At 45.0% G+C, this 15,373-nt stretch overlaps 1 protein-coding gene across 1 annotated transcript; it reads right to left on the bottom strand.

Moving 5' to 3' along the window:
* Positions 1 to 6,633: 6,633 nt before the first annotated feature.
* LOC115464680 (vomeronasal type-2 receptor 26-like) lies at positions 6,634 to 14,644 on the bottom strand. Its single transcript, XM_030195042.1, has 4 exons — positions 13,859 to 14,644; positions 11,561 to 11,788; positions 10,494 to 10,620; positions 6,634 to 7,538 (listed from the first exon to the last, which is right to left on the bottom strand). Exons 1-4 carry the CDS (start codon positions 14,618 to 14,620, stop codon positions 6,634 to 6,636), a joined length of 2,022 nt encoding a protein of 673 aa, XP_030050902.1. The 5' UTR covers positions 14,621 to 14,644.
* Positions 14,645 to 15,373: the final 729 nt, after the last annotated feature.

The raw sequence follows: 15,373 nt of genomic DNA, 5'->3' as shown, positions 1-15,373 counted from the left end.
TACTTAACATTTCTAAAGCGCTACTAGGGTTACGCAGCACTGTACAATTTAACATGGAAGGACAGTCCCTGCTCAAGGAGCTTACAATCTAAAAGACAGGTGTACAATCTAGAGACAAGTGTACAATCTAAAAGACAAGTGTAGAGTCAATCTGATAGGGCATACTATATTTCTCGAAAGGTTAGGTGCCGAAGGCAGCATTGAAGAGGTGAGTTTTAAGCAGAGATTTGAAGATGGGTAGGGAGGGGGCTTGGCGTAGGGGTTGAGGAAGATTGTTTCAGGCATAGGGTGAGGCAAGGCAGAATGAGCGGAGCCTGGAGTTGGCAGTGGTGGAGAAGGGTACTGAAAGGAGGGATTTGTCCTGTGAGCGGAGGTTACGGGCGGGAACTTAGGGGGAGATGAGGGTAGAGAGGTAGTGAGGAGCCGCAGACTGGGTGCATTTGTAAGTAAGGAGGAGAAGCTTGAATTGTATGCGGTATCTGATCGGAAGCCAGTGGAGTGACTTGAGGAGAGGGGTGATATGAGTATATCGGTTCTGGCGGAATATAAGACGTGCGGCAGCGTTCTGAACGGATTGAAGGGAGAAGGGGGTGGGGAGGGTGGGGAGGTGGTTCTTGGATGGTTGAAGGGGACAGGTGGGGAGGGGACTGGGGTTCTTGGATGGGAGAAGGGGACTGAGGTTGGGAGGGGGTTCACGGATGGGAGAAGGGGTGGGGAGGGGGTTCTTGGATGGTTGAAGGGGATGGGTGGGGATGGGACTGGGGTTCTTGGATGGGAGAAGGGGACTGGCACTGGGGTCTGAGAAGGGGCAATATGGGAAAATGGGGGCCATGCGTGGGTCAGGTGGGAGAATGGTTCTGAAAAGGGGGGGCCCTAATACAAGGCATGTGGATGAAGGAGGCTGGAACTGGGGGCTGAAAAGGAGGGTAGGTGGGATAAAGGGGCTAGTACTGGGACTGGAGGCTGAAAAGGGGCAGGGGCTGAAACTGGGGACTGAAAAGGGGACAGGGAGAAGTGGCTGGGGGGCTGAAGCTCAGGACTGGTGGGAGAAAAGGGCTGGGGCTGAAATGGGGGACTGGTGAGATAGTGGGGCTGGAACTGGGGGCTGAAAAAAGGGGCGGAGAGAGGGGCAGATCCTGGATGGGGGAGCGAGAGGGAGGGCAAACCCTGGATGGATGGGAGAGGGAGGGCAAATGGTGGATTGAAGGGGCAGAGAGAAAGGGCAGTGGATAGAAGGGATAGAAAGGGCAAACAGTGAATGGATGGGGGAGAGAGAGAGGGCAGATGTGGATGGAAGGTGCAGGGAGAGAGGGCAGACATTGGATGGAGGGAACAGCAGAGAGGGCAGACACTGGATGGCAGAGAGAGACCGAAGACAGATGCTGGATGGAAGGAAGACAGTGAAAAGAAGATGAGGAAAGCAGAAACCAGAGACAACAAACTGTAAACAAAATATATATTTTTATTTTTTTGCTTTAGGATAAAGTAGTATTGTAGATGTGTTAATAAAAGTTTATAATAGAACATGTAAACAAGGTAATCTTTTTATTGGACTAATTTTAAAACATTTTGGCTAACTTTTGGAGAACAAAACCCCCTTCCTCAGGTCAGGATAGGATACTGTAACAGTACTATACTATACTGACCTGAGGAAGGATGTTTTGGCCTCTGAAAGCTAAATCTATTAGTCCAATAAAATGGTATTATTTTATTTTCTATATTTGTTTTATTTCTATTTGTTAATTTGTAAAGTGGTGATTGGTATGTTAGTTTTTTTTTTCAAATTTACATCTGCTGTCTTTATATTTTGCATAGTATTAGGGGACATTTTCTGTTTCTGTGGTGTTGCATTGTATGCAGAGCCTGGCATCTTGGGGGTTCAGTTTAATTTTTGTCTAAATAGAAAGTTTAAATATTACTACTTATTCTATAGTGGATTAGGGTGTATCTGTGTTTGTGAAAAAGACATGGCTTTCAGTTGGCATTGACTGTGCAGGATCGACGATCTGTACTATTCCGTCTGGTTTCATTTTACAATAGGTGAATTGATGTTCTAGTGCTCACTGTAGTGTTTTAAGATGTTTTCCTTTTCTTTGTGTGATTCGTAGAAATGACTGCTTATGGTATGGTAGAATTGCTCTATAGGTCCTGAGTGTTTTGTATTCTCGGCATACCTAGTACTGGATTTTGGAGGGGGGTGTTAAAAAATGACCGGGAGGGAGGGGGGCCTTGGAGCTGGGAGGGAGGGAGGCCTTGGAGCTGGGGGGAGGGAGGGAGGAGGGCCCTGGAGCTGGGGGCCTTGGAGCTCAGAGGGAGTGGCCCGGGAGCTCAGGGGTGGCAGGCCCTGGAGCTAGGGTGGGGTGGAGCTAGGGTGGGGCGGAGCAAAGATGGGGGCAGGGCTAGGGTGGGGCCCCATCAAATTGGTCTGCATAGGGCCCCGCACTTGCTAAGACCGGCCCTGGGTGGCAGCACTGGTGGTTGTGAGGCAGGGCAAGTACTGGGCAGACGTCTATGGACTATACCCCGAAAATGTCAAGGATAAATCAAGGTCAGGTATAGCTGGGCAGACTGGATGGACCATACAGGTTTTTATCTGCTGTCATCTACTATGTTACCACGTTACTACATATGAATACTTGATCTTTATTTGTCCTTGCCATTTTCAGGCAGAGACTGTTCTCCAGATACTGAACCTCTCACTGAAACCCTCCTCCAACCTATCCAAATCTGTCCAGCCATGATCAGGGCACAGACAGACCATAGAAGCCTGCCCAGCACTGGCTTTGCTTTCCAATTGCTGGTGTTGCCATTTAATCACCGCTAAGCAGGGGCGTATCTGCGTGGGGCCACAGGGGCCTGGGCCCCCGCAGATTTCGCCCTGGCCCCCCTACCGCAGTCAACCCTCCCCTCCGTCGCTTACTTTTGCTGGCGGGGGACCCCAACCCCCGCCAGCCGAGATCCGCTTCCTCCTCCGAGTCCTACCTTTAAAAATATTTCTTCAGCTGGCGGGGGGACTCCAACACCCGCCAGCCGACCCGAGATCTTCTTTAACTTTCTTCTATCTTCGTCCTCTGCGTGGCCGACGTGTTGCTGCTGTTGTGCAAAGCTGAAATCCAGTTTCGGAGTCTGACTGACGTCGTAACGTGCTGCGATGTCAGACAGACTCCGAAACTGGATTTCAGCTTTGCACAACAGCAGCAACACGTCGCCGGCCACGCGGAGGACGAAGATAGAAGAAAGTTAAAGAAGATCTCGGGTCGGCTGGCGGGGGTTGGAGTCCCCCGCCAGCTGAAGAAATATTTTTAAAGGTACGACTTGGAGGAGGAAGCGGATCTCGGCTGGCGGGGGTTGGGGTCACCCGCCAGCAAAAGTAAGCGACGGCGGGGAGGGAGGGTTGGCAGCGGGAAGGGAGGGGGTGTCCGGCAATGGCGGGGAGGGGGGCGGCGGGGGGGGGGGTCTAAAATGTTCCCCCTCCCTCTGGATCTGGCCCCCCCTACCGCCGGAGTCCAGATATGCCCCTGCCACTAAGCATAAAGATCTGACCAACTTACTCCACATAACTAAAATATTGTGTTCTGGAAGACTCCATCGACCTCTCCCCACCAATGTTCCAGCCCCATGTGCAGAAAATTTCAGAACTCCAGGCACACAGGAGTCAAACACTGCAAAACAGAAACAATTCAGTGATAAAATACTGCTCACTTCTCCCAGTTTAAGAAAGCAGTGATAACACACCTTACCACAGGCAAAAAAAGGCAGAGCTTTGGGTAGTTTTGACCTATGAAGTCAATAATCAAGTCTGCCACAAAAAAAGAGAACCCTTCCAGCTCATTTTTGAAAGAGATGGGCGCCCATATTTCGACCCAAATCGGGATATGGGCGCCCTTCTCTCATGGGCGCCCAAGTCGGTATAATCGAAAGCCGATTTTGGGCGCCTCCAACTGCACTCCGTTGCGGGAACGAATAAAGTTGACAGGGGTCAGTCGGAGGCATGGTGAAGGCAGGACTTGGGCATGTTTATCGTCCGAGGAGAGATGGGCGCCCTCGGCCGATAATGGAAAAACATAGGGCACCAGTAGCGAGAATTTGGGTCGGTTTTTTTTACCCTTTAAGTCCCAAAAAAGTGCCCCAACTGCCCAGATGACCACTGGAGGGAATCGGGGATCACCTCCCCTGACTCCCCCAGTGGTCACTAACCCCCTCCCACCAAAAAAAAAGAACTTTAAAAACTTTTTTCCCAGCTTGTATGCCACCCTCAAATGTCATACTCAGGTCCATCAAAGCAGCATGCAGGTCCCTGGAGCAGTTGTTAGTGGGTGCAGTGCACTTCAGGCAGGTGGACCCTGGCCCATCCCCTCCCTACCTGTTACACTTGTGGTGGTAAATGTGAGCCCTCCAACCCCCCCCCCAAACCCACTGTACCCACATGTAGGTGACCCCTTCACCCATAAATGCTATGGTAATGGTGTAGAGTTGTGGGGAGTGGGTTTTGGGGAGGATTTGGGGGGGGGGCTCAGCACCCAAGGTAAGGGAGCTATGCACCTGGGAGGTATTTTAATATATTTTTTTAATTTTTCAAAGTCCCCCCCAGGGTGCCCGGTTGGTGTCCTGGCATGTGAGTGGGACCAGTGCATTACGTATCCTGGCCCCTCCCACGATCAAATGCCTTGGAGTTGTTCGTTTTTAAGCTGGGCCGCTTCGGTTTCCATTATCGCTGAAAAATGAAACCGCCCAGCTCAAATACGCCCAAATCCGATGCATTTGCCTGGCAGAAACTGTATTATCGAAACTAAAGATGGACGTCCATCTTTTTTCGATAATATGGTCTGTCCCGCCCCTTCGTGGACCCGTTCTCGGAGATAGGCGCCCATGGAGATGGGCATTCGCGTTCGATTATGCCCCTCCTTGTCATCCAAATAATCAATTGAGAAAAGAATACAGCTTAATCAGTATGATCTGGTACAAGAAGGACATAGGATTAGCATTAGGTTCTGGACTGGTCTGGTCTGGATGCTTTGCTTCATCCATCAGTATGCACAAAATTACATCTAGAACTAAAAATAAAGCATGGAAGTAACAACTTTAAAATACTAGGTGTTACATCGGATGATACAATTTAATATTAAGGCTTAGATTTCATCTGTTGTTAAACTTTGTTTCTGTAAATTTAAATTGATCCATTCAATTTGATATTTATTTCATCAGCTTGCTCTTCAGATATTAGTCCATGCTTTAGTCATTAGTAATATAGATTCCTGCAATGCCTTCTATCAAGGTATCAAAACTTCCGACATCTAACATCTTTAACTAACTCAAAATATGGCAGACGTAGCACGTGAGTAAAAAAGTATGAGCATGTTACACCTTTACTCAAAGGGACACTGGTTACCCTATCCCACTGCAATACATATCAAATAATATTACTACTTTATAAGATTCAACAGTTGAATCAGCCATATTTTGTAATGTTTATTGAATTCGTATTATCCTAAAAGGACACTTAAAAGAAGAAGAAGAAGGTGGAAATGTATTTGATATACTGTACCGTCTTTCTGTGGGTGCAAACAATGCAGTTAACTTATGGTCCCCACATTTCGGTATTATTAAATATAAATACATTCAAAATAAAATTTTTAGTGTGATTAGTTGTAAAATGTTCTTCAGTCTATTTATGATTAGAACCTTCATTACCAAAGTTCAAGTCCAGCCTGAAACCCTTTCTATTGTGACACTTTTATGACATAGTAGTCCCACTGGACAGTTGAGGAGTCCAGAACCCACAGCAATTCAATTTCTTTCCTATGAAGGATGAAGTTCCATGCAACACAAGCAGCCTTCCTAATCACAACTAACCAGCAAAATTAAAGGTCTCCATCAGGTCCCATATGCAGTTCCATCAAACTTACCACCAGCAAAAAAAGGGACACATCCTTATCCCCACCATGTAAAGCTATCTGGGATTCATTCAACCCCAAAACAGAGGAGGCTTTCATAAAACCTTGCATGACTTACAGCCAACATCCTTATAGCTAGCATCAGAGGCCTTTTTGAAAGGGCCACAGTTGTTTACTGTTGTGAAAGGGCAACTGCCAATGGCAGACTAAAAGGTCTGTCTTGTACCCCCTACTGACAAGGAGAAGCTGGAAAACTACTGACCAGTGTCTAACATCCCTTTTCTGACAAAACTTATAAAACAGACAGTCTGCCTCAAAAAAATACTGTGGGATGCTGTAGGACCCTTTTGGCACTCAACAGGCGTGCGTTAGGCCACCATGTTAATTTTTATGTTAATAGCTAACACAGCTTTGTAAGTAGCCCCCAAATGTTACTACTATTTCACATTAATAAGATGAATGCAGGAAGACCCTGAAAAGCTACTCACATGTATAAGGTTTAATCCAACAATGTTATCAATGACAAAATTGTTATTGACTGTTATATTTACTTACATTTTATGTTCAAATTGTGAGTAACCTCTTATTTTAGCTAAAATAATAAAAAAGAGAAATATGTGAACTGTAGGATGGCCTTGACCAGTGATGCAGCTTCTGCAAAAACAAACACAGATAAGTCACTTTGGATTTGCCCAACAAATGATAACAATAATAAATTAATCTATCATTTGCACAAATTTTAATCATTCCAGTTTTTAGTTAGGAATTTTCTACTGTTCCTTTCAGGCCTCAGCAGAATAATGAAGCACTTAGGGAGAAAGATACAGCCCAGAAGTCCAGCACTTGAAGCCAGGATAGCAAATATCTCCACTGCTACCACGTACTTGCCCTTTGTGCTCAGATATGTTGGGATGAAGGAGACCCAGACACTGCAGAACACCAGCATGCTGAAGGTGATGTACTTGGCCTCATTGAAACTGTCAGGTAGATTTCTTGCTATGAAAGCTATGATGAAGCTGATACCAGCCAAAAATCCTAGATATCCCAGAACACAGTAAAATGCAACTATTGACCCTTCGTTACATTCAATTAGTATTGTTCCAGTTTCTGATCTCATATTAAGATATGGGAAGGGAGGAGCAGTACACAACCAGATGAGACAGAGAAGAGCCTGAAGAAGGGAACAGGAAAGGACTATAGAGTTTGAGAACCTAGAACCCATCCATTTCCGGAGCTTGTTCCCAGGTTTGGTGGCTTGGAAGGCCATGACCACAGTAATGGTTTTTGCTAATACAGAGGAGAGTGAAATGGAAAACGTGATCCCAAAGACAATCTGTCGGAGAATACAAGTCACCTTTTCAGGACGGCCAATGAATATCAAAGAACAGAGGAAGCAGAGCATGAGTGAGATGAGGAGAATATAACTGAGGTCTCGGTTGTTGGCTTTCACTATGGGAGTGTCTTGGTAGTAAATGAAGATTCCCAGAATAACAGCAGTGATGAGAAAGAGGAAAATTATGATGAAAGTCAAAGTTATCCCCAAAGGCTCTTCATAGGACAAGAAGGTTATTACTTTTGGGATGCAGGCATCTCTCTTCTGATTAGGCCATTGGTCCTCTGGGCATATCATACAGGTATCCATATCTGAGAATGAAAAATATTGTCTTATTATCTCAAAGCATCTGTTGCAGAACATACATGAATGTCTATGTACTTTTATAGAAGAGACTCCTTCCAGGCATCTTCTAGGCACGTAAATATTAGTGTCCTTTTTTAAACTTACTCACTATCAGCCAAACCTTTTTCAACCACACCTCAAATATTGTATAGTATTCTTGTAGTTGCATAGTATTATTACAAAAGGTACAGAGAAGTTTGATTAAAAGGATAGATCAAATCTCATATTAGGAAAGGCTAAAGAAGTTAGGGCTCTTCAGCATGGAGCAGAATGGCGATATGCCAGAGGTCTGTATGAACAGGTAAACATAAAATGTTTGTTTACTCTTTCAAATATACTTGGACAGGAGAGGCTGGTAAGAATAAAGGAAATAACCTTTTATGTATAGTGTAGAAAATAGAAAATATCCTTTTATGTACAACTAGTTAAAAAAAAAGCCCGTTTCTGATTGAAATGAAATGGGCACTAGCAAGATAATCACCTTCTACCATGAATGTTTCTAAGGGAAGTTTTAGGAGGAATGTGCTCTGATGGTAATGAATAATTTCCAGTGGTGTGAAGCAGGACTGTCCTTTCCTGAAATGTGCTGGTTACTGTAATATATCTGAATTTTGCATAGCCATGGTACGACACAGTGTTTGTGTGAGAGACAGAGTGTCTGTGTGTGTGAGTGTGTGTGAGACAGAGACTGTGTGTGTGTGACAGAGAGATAGAGTGTGATAGACAGAGAGTGTGTCAGAGAGAGTGTATTTGAGAGACAGAGAGTATGTGCCCCAACCCCCTCTCTCAGGACCCCCCCTTCCCCCCATTTATGGTCTGAGGACCCCCTTCCACCCCACCTCTCTGGTCTCAGGACCCCCTCCCTCCATCAGGTCACAGGACCCCCTCCCTCCCTCCCTCTCCCCTGCCCCCTCCAGCCACCCATGTCTAGTGACCCTCCTCTCTCCCCTGCCCCCCTGCAGCCACCCATGTCCAGTGACCCTCTTCTCTCCCCTGCCCCCCCTGCAGCCACCCATGTCCAGTGACCCTAGTCTCTCCCCTGCCCCCCCTTAGCCAACCATGTCCAGTGACCCTCCTCTCCCCCTGCCCCCCTCCAGCCACCCATGTCCAGTGACCCTCCTCTCTCCCCTGCTCCCCTTCAGCCACCCATGCCCAGCAACCCTCCTCTCCCCCTGCCCCGGTCTTGCCTGCCTGCTGCTGGCGCTGACCCTCCCCCGCTGCCAGATCGGGGTTCAAAATGGCCACCGAGACTTCCAGTGGCGGGCCGTGAGACTTCTGCTGAAGTCTTGGAGGCCGCCCTTGTAAGTCTCGGTGGCCATTTTGAACAGCGATCCGGCAGCGGGGGAGGGTCAGTGCCAGCGCCAGCAGCAGGCAGGCAAGGCCGGGGCAGGGGGAGAGAGGAGGGTCGCTGGAAATGGGTGGCTGGAGGGGTGCAGGGGAGAGAGGAGGGTTGCTGGATATGGGTGGCTGGAGGGGGGCAGGGGAGAGAGGAGGGTCGCTGGACATGGGTGGCTGCAGGAGCAGGGGCTCCGAGGGCAGGAGAGCAGAACACGGCGCGTGGAACTTAGCCAGCTGTCTGTTCAGATTAGCAGGGCTATGAGGATGGGAGGGCGGGGCTATGAGAGCGAGTGCAATTCCTGTGGTTGGTCCCTTCTCTTTCTGACGTTGCGTTAGCATGCAGCCTTCCCTGCCCTCAGAGGGCGGAGCGATTACGAAGCCTACGAACACTTCAGGGCTTCACGGCTTCACTGCTACGCTGCCACGGAGTCAGCTTCAGAACGTTGGAGGTGCGAATTATTATATTAGATAAGTAAGAACAAGAGGAATCGTATGTTTTAGAAGAAATGAAACTTATAACAGTATATAAGTACAGAATGAGAAAGCCAAACTGAGCAGCCTTGTAACTCAGTCTGAATGTCTTGCTGGCTGTGTGACAAAAATACTCCAGAGGGAACAATCACTTTTGTACTGACTAAGAGAAATACCAGTAAAGATTTTACTTGGTTGCTGCTTATCCAAGTCTGATTGTCTCTCTTATACTAGCCAAGGAGTGTATCTCCAAGGCTGAAGTGTCTTCCCCTCCCAAAGGGCAAGGGACAGAAGTACAGTAGTTAGCTGCGTTATAAAAAAGTTTAAACAAATTCCTGGAGAAAAAATTCTTAAAACATTATTAAGGTAGATCTGGGGAAAGCCAAAGCTTATTCCTGGGGAAAAAAGGGACATGGAGTATCTACTTTTTGAGATTCTGCTATGTACTTGTGACTTGGATTGACAACTGTTGGAAAGAGGATACCAGGTTAGATAGACCTTTGGTCTAACTCATTAGGGCAACTCTTACGTTCTTATATTTGCAAATTTGGACAAAAATCCTTAAAAACCCACAAAACAGAACATTTGCAGGCACATTTTCGAAAGAGAAGGACGCCCATCTTTCGACACAAATTGGAAGATGCCTAGTTGGTGTCTTGGCATGTCAGGGGGACCAGTGCACTATGAACGCTGGCTCCTCCCATGACCAAAGGGCTTGCATTTGGTCGTTTCTGAGATGGACGTCCTTAGTTTCCATTATCACCGAAAATCACTTACCAACACCTATTTTCTAGGCAGTTAGGGTTCCCTGCTAATCAAGCGCTAATAAGTTGCTGCATGGAATATAGCTGCGCTGATTAGCACAGAGTATGTCTATTTTCTGCCCCAAAGATACCCAGCACCCCACAATGAATAATGGACCGATATGTTTATATAAAACATATCCATGTGAGTACTAAATTTATCTGGATACTGGTGATCAATACCTTGCTTTTTTTTTTATAGCCATACCCATTAGTATTTTTGCAGCGCTGACTGCAAAGGCTTGATATGGGCTCAATGATGAATAATCAGTGCCCAAGGGCATGTCTCATTATAATGTCATCGCTCACCAGTTTGGTTGGAGATCTCGCCTTCTGAACAGCGAATACAGTCATAACAGCAAATGGACTTTCCTTCCCTAGTTAATTTCCTGAACCCAGGAAGGCAACTTGGGTTGCATCTGGACTGAGGAGGTGCCTGAGGATTGAGAAAATAATTGTACAAAGTTGTGATAACACTGGAATACGACTTTGCAGATGCAGTTTCTTTGTAAACGTGAGGTGGTTCTAGCCTTTTACGTTTTTTTTTGTCTCATTACCAAGCTACTCAGGAGAACATGGGAATGAGGTATGAGAACTATATTTTGAATGGAAGATAAAATATAATTTAATTTAATTAATTTTGTTATTTATAAGCTACCTAACCATAAAGTTCAAATTAGTGAGGTTTATACGGTGTAACATAGAACTTAATGAGTGCTTGGCCCAATCTGCACATGTACATTTGGAAGACATAATGCTGAATTGTACTATATGGATCATTAGTGGCCCTCTATGACCCACTGATACTCATTTACTAACAATGATGATTAATATTGCAACATCAGACATTCATCATTCAAGCACCACAGCTAGTTTGCTCACTCATATCCAAAAAAATCTCAGAGCTTCCACTTCACCATAACATTTACAACACCCTTGCAAGACACCTTCTGTTGAGAAATTCAGTCTGGCTTTACCTTCCAGCCCACACCTGACTTTAAGCAGTCTGAGATGCAAGATATGGCTGACCACAAAGGTAAGCTGGCAACTTTAAAAGTCATTTGTGGTCATGACTATACCAATTTCAGTCAGACTGTAGTCAGTAAGCATCCAAAGAATGGCACTGGGTATTTAGAGGTGATCCACAAGGCCCCTATGGCATCTACCAAGCAATAGAACACATCATCAATGTGTGTCCATTCACATGTCTGCCTGGGGATCTTGAATCCCTCACCACCTACTGGCAGTGGTATAGTTAGAGGACTCCTACTGAGTTTATAAGGAACAGTGATCACATTTGATATTCTTACAGTATATGTTTTATAAAAACACGCATGATATGTGCAAGGTTCACTGGTTTCCATTTTACATCTGACCTGGCTGAACAAGTCCTGCCACACAATTGTCTTCTCATTGATGGTAAAGCTCTTCTCTGGTGGAGCATAAGGATTATAGCTTCCAACAATGTCATTACTCCGTGTCCCATCAGGTAGAATTACTGTGCTTATAATATCATATCCAATGGCGAGATCACCATTCTCATCAAAAAACATTTCTTCACCCAGAACATTGTTAAAACGAAGCTTCTTCAGATAATGATGAAGCTAATGGGAAGCAAAACATTTTTATTAATGAACTCACTGCAGGAATACATTCATAATATCAAAAACATATAATCTAATTTTAGGGATGGACTTTAATTTCAGAGCAACATGAAGTAATGGATGTTATCTGGGTAATTATTCCAGCTGTATGTACACGGTTATCTACCTATCTATCTCTACCAATATTTATAGCTATATAAAGAGCCCTGTGGCTGCCTAGCCCTGATATTCAGTGGCACTAAACCAGGTATAGCTATTTGAATATCAGCTCTGACCACTCATGTTTAAAGTGGTGGAACCAGCAGTTATGCCAGCACCCGCATAGCTAAGCGGCAGAAATTACAACGGCTTATGGTAATGATGGCTAAATCAAAAGGAAAAGTGAAAGAGAAGCCCTAATCCACAGACTGCAAGATGGTGGAGGTGGATGATGGCATGCTTATTCAAACACTTTCCTCAGCAGTAGTTGAGGCTCTGGTTAGCCATTTCAAAAGGTATCTGCATAACTGAATGACATGGCCTGAGATAAGGCGCTGCATGCAGAAAGTAGAGAAACATACTTCCAACATGGCAGCGGCCTTGTCATAGGTCCAAGCCTAGCTGGCTCTCATGTAGAAACATTTACCTTTGATGACAAGATAGATAATTTGGAGTAAAAGTTGTGCAGGAACAACCTCTGTTTTATTGGTCGACTTGAATCTCTGTTTGACTCAGAATTTATAGAGTTTTAAGAAACCAAGTTGGTGCAAGAGTAAATGTCAGATACGAGGCTGGGGGATTTCCATGTAACTCTCAAGGAGATGCTGAAGCAAGGAATTTAAATAAGTCACCTGAGCTGAGAGAAGGAGATAAGGTGAAGGGGGGAGAGCTGATTGAGATTATCACAAAAAAGATTGAAAGCTGATCTATTGGGGCATGACTGGGAGGGCAAGACGTGTGTGTGTGTGTGTGTGTAGGGGGGGGGGGGTGAGGGTGGAGGCGCTGCAAGAGAAAGAGAAAAGGAATCAGACCAGGGAACACAGGCATAGAGGAGGGGACCAGGGAAAGAGAGGGGAAGTGAGGGGTGGAGGCACTGGAAAAGAGAGAGAGAAAAGGAAATAATCAGGTGATTAGAAACAAAAACGTAGAAACATGACAGCAGATAAAGGCCATATGACCCATCCAGTCTGCCCATCCTCTGTAACCCCTAATTTTTCCTGTTCCTAAGCAATCCCACATGCTTATTCCATGCCTTTTAAAACTCTGGAACAGTCCTCGACTCTACCACCTCCATCGGGAGGCCATTCCATGCCTCCACTACCCTTTCTGTGAAATAATACTTCCTCAGGTTGCTCCTAAGCCTTAGACCAGGGAACAGAGAGAGAGAGAGTAGACATAGAGGAGGGGACCAGAGAAGGAAACCTCACCAACTTGAACTTTATGGTTAGGTAGCTTACATTGCCAACAGAGTGGATAGGAAAAGAAACATGTTGAGTAAGATTAGCGACAGAGGTTAAACCCAAGAAAGATGATGCAGAGTCAGACAGGGCAGGATGAAGTCACCTAAAAGCAGCAGAGGAGAGTATATGATCAAAAGAAGAAAGCTAATTGAAAGCAGAGACAGATGATAAGGGCAGATGTTTTGACAAATTGGAAAAAAGATGTACCTGCTGTGGAAGTAATTTACAAATGAAGCTCTGACATTTGTGCAATTAATACTACTCTCATCATATATATATATATACATTTTTTTTTTTTTACATTTGTACCCCACGCTTTCCCACTCATAGCAAGCTCAATGTGGCTTACATGGGCTAATGGAGGGTTAAGTGACTTGCCCAGAGTCACAAGGAGCTGCCTGTGCCTGCAGTGGGAATTGAACCCAGCTCCCCAGAACCAAAGTCCAGCACTCTAACCACTAGGCCACTCCTCCACTATATGCTTTACAATCCACTTGTATCTTTGAAATTGGTGCACATCTCGGACGGTGAGCAGGAAGCATCTGTGTGACTATACAGACTTCACTACATCCTGCAATTATTGACTATCACTTGTTTCTGAAAATAGCATTCCTCCGTCAAAGGATATTACCTTCCATGGTGAAAAATCCAAAACATTCTCACGTTCTCCACGTAACAGGATACTATTTCTAGAACCAGAAGTGATCATGTCATGCAGTGCATGTGCCAGACCGTACACAGCATTGTACACATTATAACTGCTTCCAAGGATTACGATGTCACAGTGTAAGATGTAGTCAGACGTTTCATCACTGCTGCAGGATCGTTGGATGCTCTTAGGGCACTTGTTGTTACACAGGTCCTTCCACCATGACTCTATGAATACATCACTTGAAAATAGAGCAGGATTCACCTCACGGACAAATTTGTGAAAGCTTGGAATAGTCCTCTTTCCCACAGTGAAAGCAAAGGTGTTTTTCCTATCGACATTGTTTGAGGGAAAGACAAATAACCATTCAGCTGTTATGATCCAGACCTTTCCCGGTACTTGCCAAATGGGTGTAAATCTTATTAAATCAGTGAAGTCTCTATTACAATACAAAATAATCACTTTAGCTGAAGATGTAATGATGGTGTTGTAAATATTAGTTGTATTTTGAAACATGGGTGAACTGGACTCTTGGACGGTTTTTATGAATTCAATGCAACCTCCACTCTGCTCAATCCCTTCTCTCAGGATCTGAACAGCCCTCATGCTGTTTTCATCATCAGCTGCAATGACACCGACCCAGTTCCAGCCAAAATGCTTCAACAGTTTGACTATCCCAGCACAGAGGTGCAGCTCACTAGGGACAGTCCGGTAAAAATAAGGAAACTTAACTGTGTCGCTCATAAAAAGATTCCCTGAGATGTAACTTATCTGTTGAAAATAAAAGATTGAATTCATCACCATCTTACTCGTAAGATTACATTTCATTCACATATCAAATATTTAGAACAGAATTATGCTGGACAGAGTAGAGGAGATAAAGTATTAGATGACAAAGAGGAGATAAAGTATTAGATGACAAAGCCAACTGGTATGACGTATTAGAAAAGCTGTACTGAGCTGTTGGGGAGACACAGCAGAGCAAAAGAGGGCTGTGCACAGAAAATGTTTATGTTTTATTTCTTCTTTTTAATTCATTTTAAATGTCTTTGGCTTCTTTTCCTTAAAGTCAATGAAACAAAGATAAGGAATAATAAAACAGTAGGATAAAATCTCCCTTCTGACCCCAACCTTCCGCCAAGTGACTTCTGTGCCCCCCCCCCCCCCCCCCCCCGGACCCTGGACCATCTTCAATCCCTTTCAAACCTCAGAGACCCTGCATTTATTCACTTTTTCTAAAGGTGGGAGCACTGAATTGTTGTTCCAGTCCTGCAGCTTCTGTATCTCAAAATTGCTGCTGAACGGTGGATGTTAAATTTATCTATAGTAGGTTTTTGGATGCTAGTTTTACCTCCAGAAGGCTGGCTAACACCTGCTGTGTTCCAGGAAATGGGGCTACTGAGATGCTCTCATGGGTTTTATAATTGGTTCAACAGGAGTTACACTTTAGAACACACTTATCTCTGTCCATCCTCAAATATATGCCTCAACAGTCAA

This window comes from Microcaecilia unicolor, chromosome 3 (assembly GCF_901765095.1).
Source record: "Microcaecilia unicolor chromosome 3, aMicUni1.1, whole genome shotgun sequence".
Taxonomy (NCBI): domain Eukaryota; kingdom Metazoa; phylum Chordata; class Amphibia; order Gymnophiona; family Siphonopidae; genus Microcaecilia; species Microcaecilia unicolor.
The sequence above is the reverse complement of the archived record's forward strand: the minus strand, read 5'-3'. Positions and strand labels throughout refer to the sequence as shown.

Coding starts and splice junctions, on each gene's coding strand:
- LOC115464680 (XM_030195042.1), bottom strand. CDS start 14,620: ATGAGCGACACAGTTAAGTTTCCTTATTTTTACCGGACTGTCCCTAGT. Junction 10,621..11,560: donor GGCAGGACTTGTTCAGCCAG/GTCAGATGTAAA, acceptor CTCAATCCTCAG/GCACCTCCTCAGTCCAGATG. Junction 7,539..10,493: donor CGAGATCTCCAACCAAACTG/GTGAGCGATGAC, acceptor TTTCATTCTCAG/ATATGGATACCTGTATGATA.